This window comes from Pseudophryne corroboree, chromosome 9, assembly GCF_028390025.1.
Source record: "Pseudophryne corroboree isolate aPseCor3 chromosome 9, aPseCor3.hap2, whole genome shotgun sequence".
Lineage (NCBI taxonomy): Eukaryota > Metazoa > Chordata > Amphibia > Anura > Myobatrachidae > Pseudophryne > Pseudophryne corroboree.
Window position 1 is genome coordinate 35680810 of NC_086452.1, and position 22323 is coordinate 35703132.

At 46.3% G+C, this 22323-nt stretch overlaps 1 protein-coding gene across 3 annotated transcripts in view; it reads right to left on the bottom strand.

Annotated features, from left to right (window-relative positions):
- Positions 1–22323, bottom strand: part of LEPR (leptin receptor) — a 116019-nt gene that overhangs the window by 73068 nt on the left and 20628 nt on the right. For all 3 annotated transcript variants that reach the window (XM_063939166.1, XM_063939165.1, XM_063939167.1), the window contains exons 3-8: positions 18700–18987; positions 15532–15658; positions 10726–10901; positions 6375–6520; positions 4225–4369; positions 3335–3628 (exon numbers count right to left, since the gene is read on the bottom strand). In XM_063939166.1, the coding sequence (XP_063795236.1) occupies positions 3335–3628; positions 4225–4369; positions 6375–6520; positions 10726–10901; positions 15532–15658; positions 18700–18987 (1176 nt within the window). The remainder of the gene's footprint in view (positions 1–3334; positions 3629–4224; positions 4370–6374; positions 6521–10725; positions 10902–15531; positions 15659–18699; positions 18988–22323) is intronic.

Here is a 22323-nt window from a genome sequence, read left to right on the forward strand (position 1 = left end):
GCACTTATATGGTAATGAAGCCTGGGGCATCACACCTCCTGCTCTATTACTTAACTGAGCTGCGATTTAGATCATCTGCGACACCAATGGCTAGCTACGTGACCCATGGGATTGCGCAATCTGGCTGCCGCAGATACATCAAAGAGGCCAGGAGATCTCTGTCCTCAGATGGAGATCTTGGCCTCACCCCATTCCCCACAATGGCAGCGGCACACCTCCGTTTTGGGAAACGAGGCCATCGCCGCCCCTACCCACCCCCAAATGGCATCAGACTGTCAATCACTGATGATTTGATGGTGTACTGCGTCCTACGTCACAAACCCGTACTGCAGATGCACAGTACAGGTCCGGCAAAGGTACTTTGCGCTATGTGCAGCAAGTCAATGAACATCTGATTAAGGCCCACATTGTATTACAGAGACTCTCAATGGCTCACAATGGAGGCCATAGTCAGACAGAGAATCTGCAGCCACCATAGTGTTGGTGCACGACTGATGGTGCGTGTTTAAAGACGCCCCAGACATTAATGCAGCATCTAAAGCAGGCATGTCCAACCTGCGGCCCTCCAGCTGTTGAGAAACTACACATCAAGGGCCGGACTGGGACTAAAAATAGGCCCTGGCATTTTTGAAGCACACAGGCCCACCTCTGTGACTCCTCCCCTTACTATTCCTGACTCCTCCCACTTATTAGTCTATGCACTTACAAATATAATTAATATTCTAACAACATACAAGTGTACATCATTCTCTATTAAAATACACAGAACCAGTGGTTGAAGTGGAAATTTTTAAGTGGGGGTATGGAAATGTGAAGTTTGTAATTAAGCGCGCGCTGAAGGCGAGCTCGCTCCGGAAAAGGGGGCGTGGCCACTCAAAAGGGGGCGTGGCCTTCAGTGTAGTTTACCACACCATACACCCCTTATACGCATTATGCACCACAATAGTAGGACCCCTTATACTATCTAGTACTGGTGCCTCTTTCACATTATACCACACAGTATGAGCCAAAATTCACATTATAGCACCCGGTATGAGCCGAAATTTACATTATATGCCCCCAATAGTGCAGTGCCAGATCCACAATTGCCCCCACAGTGCCAGGTATACAAATGCCCCCACAGTGCCAGGTATACAAATGCCCCACAGTGCCAGGTATACAAATGCCCCCACAGTGCCAGATCCACAAATTCCCCCACAGTGCCAGATCCACAAATGCCCCCACAGTGCCAGGTATACAAATGCCCCCACAATGCCAGATCCACAAATGCCCCCACAGTGCCAGATCCACAAATGCCCCCACAGTGCCAGATCCACAAATGCCCCCACAGTGCCAGGTATACAAATGCCCCCACAGTGCCAGATCCACAATTGCCCCCACAGTGTCAGATCCACAATTGCCCCCACAGTGTCAGATCCACAATTGCCCCCACAGTGTCAGGTAATACCTGACACTGTGGGGGCAATTGTGGATCTGACACTGTGGGGGCAATTGTATACCTGACAGGTATACAAATGCCCCCACAGTGCCAGGTAAACAATTGCCCCCACAGTGCCAGGTATACAAATGCCCCACAGTGCCAGCCAATTGCCCCCACAGTGCCAGGTATACAATTGCCCCCACAGCAGCCAGTGCTGCAGCTGCTTACCGCTGCTGCACTGCTGCTGCTGCTCCTCCTCCGTGCTCCGGCTGCGAGGGACGGGTGAGGCAGGAGAGGTAGCGCCCGCCAGCGCGGCTGTGTCTGGCGCGGCGGCGTATAGCGGACTTCATTCAAACCAGCCGCTGGTTCGTGAGCCAATCAGAGCTCGCGGACCGGCGGCTTCTGATTGGCTGCCGGTCCGCGAGCTCTGATTGGCTCACGAATCGGCGGCTGGTTTGAAGTCCGCTATACGCCGCCACGCCAGACACAGCCGCGCTGGCGGGCGCTCTCTTCTCCTGACAGCTGAGACATGCTTCCGCCGGACTGAGCGGCAGCGTGTCTCAGTCAGCGCTGGACCGGCCCACGTGGCCATCGGCCCTTCTGGCATTTGCCAGAAGTGCCAGATGGCCAGTCCGGCCCTGTACACATCCCAGCATGCCCTGACACAGCTTTAGCATTCTCTGACAGCAAAACTGTATCAGGGCATGCTGGAATATGTAGTTTCACAACAGCTGGAGGGCCGCAGTTTGGACATGGCTGGTGTAAAGGCTCTGGTGGTCATTCCGAGTTGTTCGCTCATTGCAATTTTTTGCAACGCAGCGATTAGGTGGAAAATGCGCATGCGCACGGTACGCAGTGTGCATGCGCTAAGTTATTTTACACAAAACTTAGTAGATTTGCTGGTGTTTGTGCGGCGCTTTTCAGTCGCACTGCTGATCGGTGAGTGATTGACAGGAAAGGGGTGTTTCTGGGAGGTAACTGAGCGTTTTCCGGGAGTGTGCTAAAAAATGCAGGAGTGCCGGGGAAAAACGCAGGAGTGGCTGGAGAAACGGGGGAGTGGCTGGCCGAACGCAGGGCGTGTTTGTGACGTCAAACCAGGAACTAAACGGACTGAGGTGATCGCAATCTAGGAGTAGGTCCGGAGCTACTCAGAAACTGCAGGGAATTATTTAGTAGCAATTCTGCTAATCTTTCGTTCGCTATTCTGCTAAGCTAAGATACACTCCCAGAGGGCTGCGGCCTAGCGTTTACAATGCTGCTAAAAGCAGCTAGCGAGCGAACAACTCAGAATGACCACCTCTGTGAGAGTGACCCTTGCACATTCAGATGCACGCTTGTACACCAGGGAAGGGCTTTGTAGGGGCATTAGCATAAGGCAGCAGTTGCAACAGCGGCAAAAGGCGCAACGATGGCCAAGACTGGTCCGATTTTGAATCAGGCTCCTAAATTGTGGCTGCTTTGCATAAGGCCTGTATTAGACCACAGATTTGGATGTGCATGATCTAGAATGTATTCTTATTATATTAATTAAATACTAGGAGATTAAATACTAAAAATTGTGCCAGTAGTAGCTAACCGGAAAATACTTCACTGCAAATGTTTTCATCATTACTTGCGCGGAGTTTAAGGAGTGGAACTTTACGCACACCAATTGAAAGGCGAGGTGCTTTGCGTGTCCTATGGGCCGTGCAAATGACTTTACCTACAAGGAACCATTGGCCGCAGTGGCGGCACCAGAGGTGGGGCTGCAGCGCAGTTCAAACTGACTCATTGGCAGCTGGTGTGGCTCCCCTACCTCTGGTGCCGCCTCTGGTTGTCAGCCATAGTGAATATATGAAAAGCTGAAATACTGTATCTGGTTACATCACACACCACAGACACCGGAAGCTCAGAAATAGTAATAAAGAATCTTACCCATGGCGTAAATTTCAGCATATCGGGGTTGGCAGCCGATGCTCGGAACACAGCAGTAGAGCGCGTCATACTGGAATTTCCCCTTTGGCGTTGTTGCGATGAGATTCGTAAATGTGACTTTGCCAATGTAATCGCTGATTGCTGTGTACTGCTGTGAGGGGACTTCGTTTATCAAATTGAGACCCCATATTATATCCTTGGAAGGAACCTTCCGGTTGTTGTTGCAGTATATACAGTATACGGAGATGTTGGAGCCGCTCCCGGCCAGAACTTTCTGCGGAAAATAAAAACCATCTGCAGGGAGGACGCAGAATAATTGTGCGGATCAGAGTAGATAAATAGACCAGATGCAAATCTGGCAAAGAATTCAAAGGATCTTGAAGGTATATCATCATTCATACAGTACATACTGTTGTTGAACTACAAGTCCCAGCATGCCATTTAACTGCAAGTCCCAGCATGCATTGCCAGGTCAACATGTGGGCAGTCAAAGTTTGTATATTTTATTTATTGCAGAATTATTTAGCAATTTTTGGCCCCTGACAATTTCCAGTTTCTCCTATATGGCCTCCCTTTATAACAGTATGTGGGCCGCAAGGAAATAGCTGTGACCTATTCACAGTGCAAATAATACTGAGACTGATTGGCTGCCAGCACTCTTATTGGTGGATAGCTCCAGCCATCAACCAATCAGAATGCTGACAGCCATTCACTGTCGGGCTGCGGACTGGGAGACAGGTAGGCAAAGGCACCAAAATCATAGACGTAAGATTCTATAGAGCACTCCCCCTGACTGCAGATATATAACTCATTAATTAATAATATCTAAAGTAAAAAAAAAAAAAAAAGTCACATACAAAGTATGTAAGTAAATGTTTTTTTCAACAAACCTTGCGTTTTAAGGACTGTGGGAATACTCCAGTCACTCCAAACACCCGGAGTGGGAAACCTTCTGCAACGTACCTCAAACACCAGTGGGGAACATGACGCGGTGACATTGAGGGTGACGTACGGTTCCTCCACAATCAGGTAAAACTGTAGAGAAATGTCCTGTTAGCCTCTAGCAACAACAATAGCTAGGGGGCCTACGTAATAGAAATCACAAAAATGTTGCATTTTGCTATCAGTCCGGATTGTGACATGTAATACTTGTTTTTAACATATTTTCCCCCGGCTATGTACTAACGGGATACAGCATGAACATCGGTTGCCAGAAACGCCATCCCTGCGAGTTACATCCCGGACACATGCAACGAGATTTGAGGGCTGAACGTGTACGACTTAGAGGAGAAGTTACATGATATAAAGATTCAAACATACAGTATAAAAAAGATAAAACCAGGAATGCAGCCGTATTATAATACAGCGGAATTCTAGAACATACTGTATGCCGTCACCATCTGTCACTGTCTCTAGTACTGCATAACAGTTTATTTATTTAGTAACAGTTTCTTATATAGCGCTTTACAACTGGACACAATGATAAGACAAAGCTGGGTAATAACAGTCATAGAGGTAGGAGGGCCCTGCTCGCAAGCTTTCAAAGTTTATGGGGACTATTTATCATCAAATATTAGTGGCATATTCCTGGAAAAACAATAATTTTTGGGGGATGCCCACATATATTAAGTATCAACCAAATGTATCAAGGAAATATCTGCTGCGATCCCTCCATTTCCGAAAGCAGCAGTCACCAGTGGCACCGAGGGGGAAGGGTAATCCTTACCAGGGTTTGGCCTTGTGTTGGAGGGGCCTGGTTCCTACTGCCTACTATCCCCACTGCCCCCCCCCCCTCCCTTCCCCGTTATTGGGGGTCATTCCGACCCATTTGCACGCAGTGGTTCATCGCTGCGGTGCGAACGGGTCGAAACTGCGCATGCCCGGCAGGCGCATTTTGCACGCGCGTCGTTGCCTTGCGATGGCTGTCGCCGGGCAGCGACCAGAATAAAGAAGAAAGTGATCGCTAGCGCGATCGCTAGAAGATTGACAGCGGGAAGGCGTTCCGGGGCGTCTACTCACCGTTTTCTGGGCGTGGAGATTCGAACGCAGGCGTGTCCAGGCGTTTGGAGGCCGGATGTCTGACGTCAAATCCGGGACCTTCATCGCTGGATCCATCGCACAGGGTAAGTAACTGCAGGGCTGGTCTACTTCTGCACAAAACTTTTTTAGCATAGCAGGGCTGCACAAACGTTCGCAGCCCTGCTATGCAGAAATACACTCCCCCATAGGCGGCGTCTAGTTGGTCGCACGAGCAGCAAAAAGTTGCTACATGCGATCAACTCGGAATGACCCCCATTGAGCAGAGGGGAGCGATCGCCCCTGCCACCCACCATATCTGACACCAGCGCCCACCCCTTCTCCTTTGCGGCTGCACATAAACTATAATTTTGATATTTACTAAGGAGGGGAGAGCTTACAGCGCCACTGGCCGCCACAACTCCCATAAGTTTCTACGGGGGATGCGATCTGTCAGGTTTACCAGTCATCTGACGGTGTTATGCCGCTGTAGCGTATGGGAAACACTTTAGAAAATTTACCAGGAGGAGGTTCCTACTGAACCCTCTCCAGCAATGGCCGTAATGCATGCGTGGTCATTGGACCACCTATGCGCAGGAGTCTGGTTAGAGCACATTGCAGGGATAAGCCCCTGTCCCTGACTTCGCTCTTTGATACATCCGAGTGGTATTATCATCACATAGTGCAATGCGGTTTTGGGTGCTAATATCGCACTGCAAATGTAATTATTGATAAACGAACCTCTCTACGTCCTCTCACCCTGTTGTATATTATGTGATATTTATAGTTCACTAGTATTAGTTTATAATGCACTCACATTTACATTTTAATGAGTTTCTTGATCATTACAACTTGATACAACACATGCAATAACCTTTCTCAACTCTCTTTATCATCAGAGGCCGGAGCTGTAATAACGAGCTCACTGATTAGTCATTGCCTTCCGTAACATTCTCAATTACATTCTGCAATAATATCTTAATTGAACAACATTGGAGCGTGAAATACTTCTTTTTTTTTTTACCTGCGAGTTATCCTCAGTTGTGTTGGAATAATATTTGACTTGATACTGAAGCCTGTGGGTTAGGGACGCAGGTCTGGACCAGAGAACCTTTAATTTCCCTTCCTCCGTTATCTCTATTCGCAGATCGCTGGGAGAGTTGGGTCGTACTGTGGGCGACAACAACGTGGTTAATGAAGCGCAGTGATCGTGATCTGTGCAGTCCCTTCGGGGGCACCTTACATCACATGTGTAATTACAATGCTCTGTACTAACAGATGAGAGGGTCATTGATCCGTCTTGGGGGGGAGAAGAGATGTTACGGATACATTCCTCCCAGTGATAACTCATTAGATGAAATCCATTAGGATGCCAGGGAAATGTTTGACCAAGAGGCTGGACGATCTGAAGACACCGGGTGATTAACACTAATGGGAATATTCATCAATGTCCCTGGATGAGCTGATTGTGAACACAACATATTGAAGGCAGCCGCGCAATTACAGAAAATGTCATTTAAACAGCACCGAGGGGGCAAGAAGTGGTGGGGCTATGCATGGCGTATGGTCTTATTCCCAGTCTGCCACTTGTGTAAATGATAAATATTTTCTCAATAATAGTAACGTACAGGAATATATTTTTTTACAAGGAAACCAAAACACTCCAAAGCGGGGATATGCCAAAGTAACCTTAAGGTGAAAGGGAAATGCTGATAAGTGATTGTACCACAGTGATCTGACTCAGAATGCTACTTGTTTGGCAGCTTCTGCATGATGGCAGTGGCGCATGCAGGGGGGGTTTCTGAGTACCTAAAAACCCCACCTAACTGGCCCCTTGTGGCATAATGCCATGATTCGCCTTCTCCCATACACCTGGGAATTGCGGCATTTTGAAGTGAGGAGGAGGGGTCTGATGATGTACACACACATATATAAATATATATATATATATATATATATATATACATACGTACACACACAAAACACATCTATATCTATCTATCTATATATCTATCTATATATCTATCTATATATATATATTATATAGAGCACAATCTCCCTTATTGCGCTTATTGAAAAATATGTGAATAAGGATTTGTGGGCTGCCTTATTACACTGGGTTCTGTGCTAGTCGGAACCAAAACAATCAACAAACACCACAATAGTGAAATTGGCGCCCTAGGGTAGGTATACTCCTGATACCTCTTTTGTTAGTGTCCCTTTCAATATATCTTACAGAGAGCATAAAATACACAGTGAGTTCCAATATACAGTTTTTTTTAATTAAAACATTGCTAAAATATCAATAATGTCCTTATATCCTTAGATGCATTAACTGATGACAGCCTCCTCACATAACATGGAGGTTTGACTTTTCATAGATGAACAGATTGCTTCTTTCATGAGATCCTCCTTCCAATGATACAGGTTGGAGGTTACATCAAAACATAATAGAATACCCAATGCGTTTCATCAGATAGACTTCATCAGGGGTGTATCTGCTTCAAAAATATGTGTTCCTAAGGCAATATTTCTAGACACTATTTTCCATCAAACAGGCCTCACGCAGTTGAAAAGGCGAGAATTGTTGCCTGATTGTGTCTAAAAAAGGCATATGATACTTAGGACGTCACAATCGTGAGAAAGGTTCACAAGAAAAACTCTGATTCATTCAACCATCTAGTGAAATGAGCAGTGCATCCAAGTATCATTGATACTTGGATGCACTGCTCATTTCACTGGATGCGTGAGGCCTGTTTGATGGAAAATAGTGTCTAGAAATATTGCCTTAGGAACACATATTTTTGATGCAGATACACCCCTGATGAAGTCTATCTGACGAAACGCATTGGGTATTCTATTATGTTTTGATGTAACCTCCAACCTGTATCATTGGAAGGATGATCTCATGAAAGAAGCAATCTGTTCATCTATGAGAAATCAAACCTCCATGTTTATATATATAGAGCACCTGTGAGTCATCTCCGGTAGAGGAATTTCTCTTTGGCGCAGGTGTACCAGAAATGAGGAGTTTGAAATGCCCCATTCCCGGTTCACCAGCGCCCAAAAGAAATTCCTTTACCATTTCTCCCGCCAGAGGCTTATGGACTCTTCCGTATCTCTATACGGCAGCAAAACTCATGGAAACCTAATTATTCGCCCCAATTAGTGGAGGGGTGCAGATTTCCCATCCCCCAATTCTATGAGATACATCAGTATGAGCCCCCTGAGATTATTAACACCGGCTATTGTAGCAGCATTCACAATGAGGTTCACTGCTTTCCTGTGAACATGTCTATATGTTGCTTTACACATCACACTGAACGCACCTGGGTATGTTTGAAGCCCCCTAAGCCGGTGCCCACTGTTTTGCTTCAAAGTCAATATTTTGCATCAGATAATAAGATCCCCTGCAGATATTGGTAGTTATCTATATTCTGTGAGCAGACCAGGCCTCCACATAGATGCTGTGTGTTACAGCAGGATCACTGATTCCTATATCAGCACACGTCTGCTGCTCATACTGTGCACACGGTAGCAGGAATGCTGCCTGCGTAACGGTTCTGCAAACCATGAAACCTTCAGAGCAGGTACAGCCACACTAATACCTCCTGTGGACATGAACCATTTGCCTGGGTAAATATTGGACACTTTGCAGTATTCAAAATTAATACATATTGAAGGCTGCACATTTTTGGGTGGAGGGGGAGATTTTTTTAACAGTGAAACAGAATACAGGATGAAATAAAGTGATAAGGGGGGTGGGGAGTGAGGGTACAACACAACCTATGAAACCGAGGGGGTAATTCCAAGTTGATCGCAGCAGGATTTCTGTTAGCAGTTGGGCAAAACCATGGCCCTCATTCCGAGTTGATCGCTCGCAAGGCGAATTTAGCAGAGTTGCTCACGCTAAGCCTACGCCTACTGGGAGTGTATCTTAGCTTCTTAAAATTGCGACCGATGTATTCGCAATATTGCGATTGCAAACTACTTAGCAGTTTCAGAGTAGCTTCAGACTTACTCGGCATCTGCGTTCAGTTCAGTGCTTGTCGTTCCTGGTTTGACGTCATAAACACACCCAGCGTTCGCCCAGACACTCCCCCGTTTCTCCGGCCACTCCTGCGTTTTTTCCGGAAACGGTAGCGTTTTTATCCACACGCCCCGAAAACGCCGTGTTTCCGCCCAGTAACACCCATTTCCTGTCAATCACACTACGTTCGCCAGAGCGAAGAAAAAGCCGTGAGTAAAAATACTATCTTCATTGTAAAATTACTTGGCGCAGTCGCAGTGCGAATATTGCGCATGCGTACTAAGCGGAATTTCACTGCGATGCGAAGAAAATTACCGAGCGAACGACTCGGAATGAGGGCCCATGTGCACTGCAGGGGAGGCAGATTTAACATGTGCAGAGAGAGTTAGATTTGGGTGTGGTGTGTTCAATCTGCAATCTAATTTGCAGTGTAAAAATAAAGCAGCCAGTATTTACCCTGCACAGAAATAAAATAACCCACCCAAATCTAACTCTTTCTGCACATGTTATATCTGCCGCCCCTGCAGTGCACATGGTTTTGCCCAACTGCTAACACAAATCCTGCTGCGATCAACTTGGAATTACCCCCCAAGTCAAATACTTGGAGTAGGGGATACAGTAGTGGAGCATTTTCAGAGTAGGGGATACAGTAGTGGAGCATATTCGGAGTAGCTGATACAATAGTGGAGCATATTCGGAGTCAGGGATACATTAGTGGAGCATATTCGGAGTAGGGGGATACATTAGTGGAGCATATTCGAGTAGGGGATACAGTAGTGGAGCATATTCGAGTAGGGGATACAGTAGTGGAGCATATTTGAGTAGGGGATACAGTAGTGGAGCATATTCGAGTAGGGGATACAGTAGTAGAGCATATTCGAGTAGGGGATACAGTAGTGGAGCATATTCGAGTAGGGGATACAGTAGTGGAGCATATTCGAGTAGGGGATACAGTAGTGGAGCATATTCGGAGTCAGGGATACAGTAGTGGAGCATATTCGGAGTCAGGGATACAGTAGTGGAGCATATTCGGAGTAGGGGATACAGTAGTAGAGCATATTTGGAGTAGGGGATACATTAGTGGAGCATATTCGAGTAGGGGATACATTAGTCGAGCATATTTGGAGTAGGGGATACATTAGTGGAGCATATTCGGAGTAGGGGATACATTAGTGGAGCATATTCGAGTAGGGGATACAGTAGTGGAGCATATTCGGAGTCAGGGATACAGTAGTGGAGCATATTCGGAGTCAAGGATACAGTAGTGGAGCATATTCGGAGTCAGGGATACAGTAGTGGAGCATATTCGGAGTCAGGGATACATTAGTGGAGCAGAGTCACTTACTGATTGCAGTAGCGCTGATAGACAGCGGAGGGGACAGCAGTGCTGGGACAGGATCAGGAATTTCCACCCACAAGATGTAGGAATCAGTGTAGGCGACGGATGGGATGAGACACTCACACAGTCTGTATCCCCGGCAGCTGCAGTCCGGCGCTATCCTGTGTTCGTAGCTGTCATTCCTAGATAAAGCACAGGGGAAGTCAGCACGTGCTGTACATACAGAGACACAGCCATTAGACATGATGTGGGATTAGGGTGACATTTCACCTATAAATTCAATTTAATGGAACTTATAGTAGGAAGCCCAGATCATCCCTATTAGTGAGGGAGACAGCTTTATGAATCTCCCCCTCACTTGTCAGCGGGATCACCTCTACAAATAAGACATGATCAATAAGAAGGTCAAGCAGGTCCCAGACGATGTGAGACTACAAGTCTCAGCATCACCACCTAGATTGGGGGGGGGGGGGGGCAGTCTGCACACGAGGATCCCCTCCAGCAAACTAACCTCCCCCAAATAGTTTGTCCCATATAAGTCTTCGGCATCAGTGTTGCCCCGACTTTACACTTTTGTGACTGGCCCAGCCAGATTTGCAGTGTCCCATAGAAATAAATTCAGAACCTGTCTTATGGTGGCTTTTCTCCTGGAAGTATGCAGGCAGAGGTGCAATACCTGGAGAGAGGGTGGAAACTTACCTTTAACTCCTAATGTTCTAAATTATATTTTTTTGTTAGACTGCAGAGCTTCCTGTGTCTGTAGAGAAGAGCACTGGAAAAGGTGCATTTTATCCGAGCAGCGGTGGAATGTCAGGCTAACTCTGAACGGTCACTGTTTAACATTAGACTCATCACTGCATTTATCAATGTTAGCCAACCGGGACTGCTCTTAGTTTGTACATGCGACAATGTCAACATTTTTAGATGCAGTGAATGTTGCAGTTGACGTGAAACATAATACGCTGGTCAGTGAGTGCCATCTAGATGACCCGTTATCATTTTTTTCAAAAATAATTTATTTTAGAATATGTGAGTAAAAATACAAATCTTATTCAGAGTTTTGGCAATATTTCTCAAACTTCGTCTTCAGGCCCCTAACCGCTCTTGTTTTCCAGACCTCCTGTGGATCTATAGAAATGTGTCACTTAGGCAGGGCCGTCTTAACAGCATTGTACCCCTGGGCAAAGCAATGACCTGGGGGCCCTACTCACCCATTCATGGGAATAAATGGTAAAAAATAATAATAAATGACCCTTTCTGCGGTCCCGTGCCGTCCACATGCTTCCATACAGTGAATGGCTGTCAGCACTCCAGCGCTCCAGCTATCCACCAATCAGAAAGCTAACAGCCATTCACTGTATGGCTTCAGGCTGAGAAGCAGGTCAAAAATTCTGCTCTCTGATTGGTGGATAGCTCCAGCCATCCACCAATCAGCACGCTGACAGCCATTCGCCGTCTGGCTGCAGGTTGGGAGGCACAGAGGTAATTCACAATCAAAGTGGTTGGACAGCATTCTCTACCTGCCTCCCAAGAAGTGCTAGAGGCACCAACCTGGGGGGCAGATCTCCCTTCCCAACCCAGCCGGCCCCTCCTAAAAGGCCCCCGCAACCGTGGGGCCCTGGGTATCTGACTAGTGTGCCTGTACGTTAAGATGGCCCTGCACTAAGAATTGTACTGTATGCGTCACATCTTTTCAAATATGACAGCAATGGATGAATGGATTTATGGGCACCAGTTAGGTGGTCTGGAAAATGTACATTGCTAGGGGTCCTGCGGACGGGATCCCGAAACAGTGATTTGGAGATCCAACAGGTAACGGGGTCCTAATATTTATTACCCAGGACTCACAAGACAAAATGCTATATGCTATACAATATATTAGCACCGTGGGAAATACGGAAATTAGCCTCCAGAGCTGCCCAGTAATTGCCGGACTGAGTGGTTTCTCAAGAGCTGAGAAGGGCTCATCCTTAAAATCTGTCACGTCAGATCCAGCACAGTATCCCTCTGCTGCACACATGGTCCCAGTACACTGCGATTCAACGTTGGGCTAATTTTCTTGGAAAAGCACATTTGCGGCGGGGACCTTGGCATGCGAAAGACGAATAGTTTACAGCCCGTGCATGAAACGGACAGCGCTCTGTTTTGAATCTTGCTTAATCCCCCTGCAGAGGAAACACGCTGTTCCTTTTGGCTCGCCTCTGATGTTCCGTGTCCATGTGGCCGACACATTGAAGCAATTGTCCTTAGTGGCTGAAAACCTTGTACGCACACTAAAGCACAACAGAAACACTTATTATCAACAAGTGAGACGGTCTCAGGCGCAGACCACCGTCAGATATATCCGTGGCTGGAACAAAGATTTTCCGGACTCATTTACTGATATTTTGTTTATGATTAAAACAAAATGAACTAGATTCTTTCTTCTTCCCTAAACAACTTTCTATGTTCCTCTCCTTCCTCTGTGTTCGGATGGGATCCTATTAATTGGGGTTACGACCCTTTGTCCTCCCACGGATCAATACGATCCATTGCACAAACAGCGCGAATAGATGCAATTTGATTATCAGATTGATTTCTCATTAACCCCCAGTGTTGTTTTTCTCTGACCCAACTAAATAAATCCCGTTATGTAGAATTGCTTCTAAATCCCGAGGGGTCTATAATTTAAGACTTAAAAGCGTTAAACCACGCAGGAAGGGTTTGTTTCCAGTGCAGGGAGTAGCGCACACAGGCCCTCAGGTCCAGGGGGCTTACACCGCACACCATGAGCCCATATTTTATATGTATATCTCTCCGGAGTTGGTGGGCATTGTGCATGCGCAGTAGTGAAGTCACCGGGAACACGGCACGTGTGCCAGAGCATAGTACCAACTGCGCCGCAAAGAGATTAGGGGACACGCACAGAGATTGCAGCCCTCCACTCCTAAGAGTTCCCTGGCTGTTTCCATATAGTTTAGGCCAGAGGTTCTCAAACTCGGTCCTCGGGGGCCCACACAGTGCATGTTTTGCAGGTCTCCTCACAGAATCACAAGTGAAATAATTAGCTCCACCTGCGGACCTTTTAAAATGTGTCAGTGAGTAATTAATACACCTGTGCACCTGCTGGGTTACCTGCAAAACATGCACTGTGTGGGCCCACGAGGACCGAGTTTGAGAACCTCTGGTTTAGGCAATTCTTAGTATAGATGTTATGTAACAAATGCCTGCACCAAGGATATCGCCTAGTGTTAGGCAAAACAGCGCTGCAAGCCGCAGTCCCCATTATTCTTAACGGGGACTGCAGTCAAGGATGATTTATCTTATCTGTTCAGAGCTTGGTAATGCCTTTTTCAGATGGTGTTAGCCGCCGTAGCGGGATCAATATGATTTGCCGATGGACGGGAGAATGTTGGTTAGAATACAGAGAACGGCATCCTGTCCATCAGAATCTCAACAGCCCCCCCCCCATAAGCCCCCTAAACCTCCTCTGCCCCCTACCCTCCCTTGTGCGTGCCTAACCCTAACCCTCCCCGGTGGTGCCTAACCCTAACCCTCCCTGTCCCCTACTCTAACCATCCCTTGTGCGTGCCTAACCCTAACCATCCCTGGTGGTGCCTAACCCTAACCTTCCCTTCCCTGCTGCCTAAACCTAACCATCCCTGCCCTCTACCCTAACCCTCCCGGTGGTGCCTAAACCTAACCCTCCCATCCCTGCTGCCTAAACCTAACCCTCCCTTCCCTGCTGCCTAAACCTAACCCTCCCTTCCCCTTACTCTAACCCTCGCCGGTGGTGCCTAAACCTAACCCTCCCTTCCCCGCTGCCTAAACCTAACCCTCCCCGCTTGATGCTTAATCTTAACTTCCCCTTCTATGTGCCTAACCCTCCCTCCCCAGTCCCTAACCCTAACCTTCCCGGCCCTGCTCCCTATACCCCTTCTTCTACCTAAACCTGACCCCCCCCCATCACCACCATGGCAGAAAGCCATCACGTCCCGCTGTACGGATGATCGGGATGCCGGGTGTTGGTAATGCGATGACGGCATCCCACGAGGCGTCGGTACCTCGACGCTGGCATTGCCTCCTACTTTAGGTTACCATTGTCGATATATTGATCACCGGGATCCCGTCTGTCGGGAAGCTGACTGCTTCCCGCCATAGCTTATAGGCTACAGTGCCACTGGAGAGGGATTGTCTGATCCCTCTGCGCCAGATGTACTGTGCTGCGTACACTAGATGGCATTACGATAACGGCGAAAGACTTCACAACTGGTAGAGTGCCTCATACATATATATATATATATATATATATATATCTATCGCTGTGTACGCAGCCGGATCTGCGTCCATCTCTGCCAGACGATCTGCGTCCATCTTTTTTTATCAGAGCGGCTGTGTGACGTCATGCAGCCTCCCCTAAAATGGTCCCAGCACACCCCCATTGGCCCTGATCCGCCCTCCCAATGCCGTGTCGCCGTTCTGAAAACGCCCATCGTTATCAATCAGATTGCGGTCGTATCCATCAGGCATGCGACCGCAATGTGTACGCCCATGCAGCCGCAATGCAGCCACTGTACATGCGCAATTTGCTGATTTCTGAATGACCCCCATAGACCCCCTAAGCAGGTCATATACTGTATGATAATCATGCAAAATTGTCAGCTAAATGACTGGTCTGAACCATGATTGCACAATTGACAATTTTTGTAAAACTCTAATTTAGAAAAAATTAAACTTTTTTATTTTAATAAAAACCATTAAAAGAAAATTCTAAATGAAAGTTACTGATCTTCACCGACATGCGACATACAGTATCACAGAACACACACTCACCGGCCGTAATACAGTTTAGGGATATACTCTACATTCATAGATGCCTCCTGCGCTACGTATTCTATCCGGCAGGAAATCCGGCTGCTGTTCTCCTCCCCAGTCCAGCACTGCAAACTCCAGGTGTAATCTGCAGAAGAATCCAGATTGCAGAGATGATTTGTACATAATAAAGGTGGTGAATATGGAGTAACCCATAGCAACCATACACGTACAGTATAAGCTGCCCAGTTAGACTACAGACAATGTCATATTGGTTATTATGGGCTAGCACGCTCTGTGACCTTAAATCTCACCTAACAAATACTGATTAGGGATGAGCAATGGTTATGAACTATTGATACATTTTCCCGATGGAAACATAAACTCAATTAGATGGTGGCGATGCTTTCCTTTATTGGCTATTAAAGATCTAATGAAGACGCAATGGTTAGTCTCTGATTGGCTGTCCCTCAACAGCCCTCTTCCCTGCTTACTAGCCTAGTACTAGCTGGGATATAATACCCTACTGCACTGACCAAGGGTCTTTCTGTCCATGCGGAATTTGGAACCATCAATGGTGTCCGAACGATGATCCCTAGCTTGGAATGCAAACTGTCTGACTTGCAGAATATAAATGATTTATAGTCCTAAAAAACACAACACTCATCATCACCCCCTCGTCATTCCAACTGCATTTTCCAAATTCCCAGCTGACAACTGACAGATGTTGACCAGAATTATCGTAGGTCCTTCTATGTCCAATGGACACCTGTGCAAAGAGCGTCTGATGTAGACAAAACCCAACTGTAAGAGTCACTGTGTTTTCCATTTGTGTCTACGGTCTCTTCCTGTATTCTGCCTTTGAGTAATGATGCTTGCTGTGGGGGGTAAGGAGTCTCGCTACGTACTGCTGGCAACCATGACAGGTCCACAGTAGTGTCCTCTGATCCATTCAATGATCTTCCTCCCTTCTAAACAAATGTCTGATGAGAATGTAGGGCCTAATTCAGACCTGATCGCAGCAGCAAATTTGTTAGCAGTTGGGCAAAACCATGTGCACTGCAAGGAAGGGAGGGGGGGGGGGGGGGGGAGGGGCAGATGTAACATGTGCAGAGATAGTTAGATTTGGGAGGGTTATATTGTTTCTGTGCAGGGTAAATACTGGCTACTTTATTTTTACACTGCAATTTAGATTTCAGTTTGAACACACCCCACCCAAATCTAACTCTCTCTGCACATGTTACATCTGCCTCCCCTGCAGTGCACATGGTTTTGCCCAACTGCTAACAAATTTGCTGCTTTGATCAGGTCTGAATTAGGCTCACTATGTAGTAAAGAAGAGCTGTGATGCGTATATATATATATATATATATATTTACTTATTTGTTTATAACACTATTAGAATATTGAAAAGCTTTGGAAAAAATGTAGCAGGTGTGCATTTAATTAAATTTTCTGTTAAAATAGACCTCGTATTCTATAGATCAAAATCGAAGTTTAGAATTAGGCAAAAACATATTTAAAACATTGACTATCTCCATATTAAATAATAACTTTTATCTCCGTTTTGCCTTAATAAACTGGAAATGTAATGAAAATTTTGTACATGTGACCATGGTTTTACATTACTCAAAAATTAGAGATGACCGGATTCGGTTTTACTCGGATTTACTCGGTCCTCAAAACGGCATCTTATTGGCTATTCTAAACACGTGACATCCGTGAGCCAATAAAATGGCGTTTTGAGAACCGAGTAAATCCGAGTAAAACCGAATCCGCTCATCTCTATCAAAAATAATAACACTTTGTAAGTTTCTCAGAAAACTTACACCAAAAAACAAACAAAAAAAAAAAACAATAATTGTAAAACTCCATTTAAGAATAAGGAATAATTAATGGCATTTGAGGATAAAAACAAAATAATAACCTAAAAAATTCAATTATTTCTGATCGATTCAATATTTTTTATTTTAATAATGAAAATTTCTAATATATTCTTTCAACTCCAATTGTAGCCTCTTCCATTTTTTGTTTATAGAATTTTAGTGTTTATATTTGAGGCAATTTGAAAGCATATATAAAACTTACTAATACAAATAGTATTAACCCCTTCAACTTTCCCAAAACTAAATACCAATAAAATCAGGTTTCTTAGTTCTTTCTAAAATACTAGTTACCAGCCCGTCAATATGACGGAGCAACAGAACAGCAATGTCAGCACCCAAAAGGAGCAACATTTGAATTGATCTGTCAGGCCCCATCTAGTGCCGGGCCGCCGCAGTGCAAAACACTTGAATTCCCCCCCATAGAGGTGAGGAGCAGTGTTAGCCTTCTATTATGTAGGATAAGCGTGCATAAACAATCCTGTGGCTTGACACTACTGATAGAGTTCCAATTACTTACGACTAAGGTGGTCATTCCGAGTTGATCGCTAGCTGCATTCGTTCGCTGTGCAGCGATGAGGCAAAAAAATGGCACTTCTGCGCATGCGTATGCAGCGCAATGCGCATGCGTGACGTACTATTACAACGACCGATGTAGTTTCACACAGGGTCTAGCGAAGCTTTTCAGTCGCACTGCTGGCCGCAGAGTGATTGACATGAAGCGGGCGTTTCTGGGTATCAACTGACCGTTTTCAGGGAGTGTTGGGAAACACGCATGCGTGCCAGGAAAAACGCAGGCGTGGCTGGGCGTGTTTCTGACGTCAATACTGGAACTGAACAGTCTGAAGTGCTCGCAAGCGCTGAGTAGGTTTTGAGCTACTCTAAAACGGCACAAAAAAAACTTTGTAGCCGCCCTGCGATCCTTTCGTTCGCACTTCTGCTAAGCTAAAATACACTCCCAGTGGGAGGCGGCATAGCGTTAGCACGGCTGCTAAAAACAGCTAGCGAGCTATCCACTCGGAATGACCATCTAAGAGGGACATGTACTAAGCAGTGATAAAAGTGGAGAAGTGAGCCAGAGGAGAAGTTGCCCATGGCAACAAATCAGCTGCTCTGTATAGTTTTATAGTATGCAAATTATAAATGTTACGTCAATGCTGATTGGTTGCCAAGGGCAAATTCTCCACTGGCTCACTTCACTTTTATCACTGCTTGGTATATGTCCCCCTTTGTAAATCTTTGTACATCTGTGCATCCCTGTCTACACTGTTACTTGTTTAGGAAAAACACAACAATACCCACACACCTACAAGGTGAACGTCTGACGGAAAGGCTGCCAAAATGGTCTTTTTAAATTCCAAATACTGTTCGTGAGTTGTATAGCTTGAGTCCGTTCCATTCCAGAGGCACAGGGAACCAAGTCCTGAGTTTTTCTTGTTGTCTGCATTGCTGCACTGGAAATGTCTGGCATCCTGCACAATCCCTCCCAACAGAGGGGTGTTTGAAGACTTATTGGTCAACAGGTAAGAGAGAAATACACCTGATGAGGGGACGCTGTAGGCTTCAGGTGATGCTATTGTTATTGTGAGACATTCTGGAAAAAAAGTGGGGGGAAAAATCAGAAGAAATTATATAGAATGTGAACAACATAATCAACGGGGGAGACCTCAAAGTTTCATGTTTATCTGACTTGTGACTATGGGGTCTATTCATGAAGCAGTGAAAACAGTGAAGCGAGTCAGTGGAGAAGTTGCCCATGGCAACCAATCAGTGTTGAAGTAATATTTATCAAGTGCATTCTATAAAATAATACGGAGCAGCTGATTGGTTGCCATGGGCAACTTCTCCACTGGCTCACTTCTCCACACTTTTCACTGCTTCGTGAATAGACCCCTAAGCCAATTCTTTTTTTAGCCATATTCATTGTGTAGATTTGAACTAATGTCTTCCTTAAAAGACAACAACACTATTGCCCTGTCATGTTCTATCTGGGACACATCCACTATGATGTACCGTATCAGCAGCAGATACTATATGCCCACTGTAGGACAATCTTACCTGCAGGACTGACTCCCAAAGTCATTGCCCTCCATGCCAAGGTGGAGAGGAGGAGGGAGGAGAGGGAGGTTACAGCCACCTGAAGGAGAGGTTGTGCGTGTGTGCAGGGCCGGATCTAGGGGGGGGGGGGGGGGAGGCGAAGGGGGCGAACGCCCCCCCTAATACAGTCATAGCCACACCCACTTTTGAGCAGAAGAGAGCTCTCCTGGGAGAGTCCGAGGCAGAACGATGGGCTGCAGCTTATACCACAGCAGCACAGAGGAGCCAGGAGAGCAAGGGTTACAGAGCATTTGCCCCTCACTTGCTGGTGTGTGGGTACTAGGGCTAATAAATACAATTACCCCATACCACAGTCACATGTACATAGAACAATCACAAAGCTCTATCTCAGTCTCACTCAAAAAGTTCAGTCAGAATTGAGAGAGGAGGAGTTAAGATTGCAGATGGGAGGAGTTGGGACTGTAGAGGGAGGAGTTAAGATTAAACAGTAAACCGCCCCCCCTAAAGAAAAGTCTAGATCTGTCCCTGCGTGTGTGTTGTGGGCGGGTGCAATCACTGTGATCACCCAACCCTTGAATCTACCACTGGCGTGTGTAGAACACAAATGGACTCTCTTTCGTGTGGAGCTTCATGGACCTGTTTGCTATTAGTGTCTTCAGATCCGACACCACGTCTCTAACTCATCCGACTGCTCCGAGGTCTATATGTTCATGCTCCACTCTGCAGTCCTTGTTCATATTTAACTCAATTAGAAATCAACTGATCCCCACTTTGTACAGTATGCGACCCTTAATGCACCCCCCACCCTTCCCCCTACCAAATGATCTAGGATGAAAACAGGCGATGGGGGTGGCTCTGGAATTTTGGGAATCAGGTGTCAATATCAGATGACAGATTGAAGAGAATGTTTTTAAACTCTACTTCATATGATACTTGGTACCCACCAGAATCCACGCCTGCTCCCCTGCCTGCCTTTAGCGACAAGGTGGAAGTACCCTAACCTTCCTGGGCTTCAATAATTAATTATATGCTGGATGGCACATCTATCAAATGGGGTACATCACAAGTGTCCCCCAACACTTAGTGATCTCCTGCAGAATAGAGTATAGCAGCCATGTATAGACTGTTGTGATGTCTCTCTTAAAGGTGGAAATCTTTATAACGCTCTCCACGTTTTATGGGCCTAATTCAGACGTGATCAGATAGTCGCCGCCTACAGGAGGGAGTGTATTTTAGGTGCGCAAGTTGCGAACACATGTGTAGCAGAGCTATACAAACTGATCTTGTGCAGTCTGTGAGTAGCCCAGGACTTACTCAGCCGCTGCGAACACATCAGCCTGTCCAGGACCGGAAATTACGTCAGGAACCCTCCCTGCAAACGCTTGGACACGCCTGCATTTTTCCAGACACTCCCAGTTGACACCCACAAACGCCCTCTTCCTGTCAATCTCCTTTGCGAACGCCCGCGCGAACGAATCCGTCGCACAAACCCATCGCTGAGCGGCGATCCGCTTTGTTCCCGTAAAACACGCCTGCGCATTGCGGTGCATACGCATGCCCAGTTTGTGCTTGATCACCCGCTGTGCTAAACCGCACAGCAACGATCAGGTCTGAATTACCCCCTATGTTACAGACCACAACACCACCTCTTCTGGTCTCATTTTTTAATTCCTCCCTCACTCTTCTGGATCCGGAACCGGACGTGTCCTTTTGGGTTTACCTAACCGTACCCTCTCCCTCCCGAGATAACCTCACATTCCAATACTTTCCTCTCCCCCTGTCCCACAATCATTTGTTTCAGTATAAAATATTTATAACACCGTGTTGTCGTAAGCACGCAACCGATATTATGTATGAACATGAATGCAAGCTCCTAGCATTCACTAAAGTGACTTCACAAGCCAAAACCAAACTATAGATCCACATTGCAGCACTTAATGTATTGAAAAATAAGATTTTACTTACCGATAAATCTATTTCTCATAGTCCGTAGTGGATGCTGGGGACTCCGTCAGGACCATGGGGAATAGCGGCTCCGCAGGAGACAGGGCACAAAAGCAAGCTTTTAGGATCACATGGTGTGTACTGGCTCCTCCCCCTATGACCCTCCTCCAAGCCTCAGTTAGGAACTGTGCCCGGACGAGCGTACACAATAAGGAAGGATCTTGAATCCCGGGTAAGACTCATACCAGCCACACCAATCACACCGTACAACTTGTGATTTGAACCCAGTTAACAGTATGATAACAATGAAGTAGCCTCTAAAAAAGATGGCTCACAACAATAATAACCCGATTTTTTTGTAACAATAACTATGTACAAGTAATGCAGACAATCCGCACTTGGGATGGGCGCCCAGCATCCACTACGGACTATGAGAAATAGATTTATCGGTAAGTAAAATCTTATTTTCTCTAACGTCCTAGTGGATGCTGGGGACTCCGTCAGGACCATGGGGATTATACCAAAGCTCCCAAACGGGCGGGAGAGTGCGGATGACTCTGCAGCACCGAATGAGAGAACTCCAGGTCCTCCTCAGCCAGGGTATCAAATTTGTAGAATTTAGCAAACGTGTTTGCCCCTGACCAAGTAGCTGCTCGGCAAAGTTGTAAAGCCGAGACCCCTCGGGCAGCCGCCCAAGATGAGCCCACCTTCCTTGTGGAATGGGCATTTACAGATTTTGGCTGTGGCAGGCCTGCCACAGAATGTGCAAGCTGAATTGTACTACAAATCCAACGAGCAATAGTCTGCTTAGAAGCAGGAGCACCCAGCTTTTTGGGTGCCTACAATATAAACAGCAAGTCAGACTTTCTGACTCCAGCCGTCCTGGAATTATATATATATATATATTTTCAGGGCCCTGACAACGTCT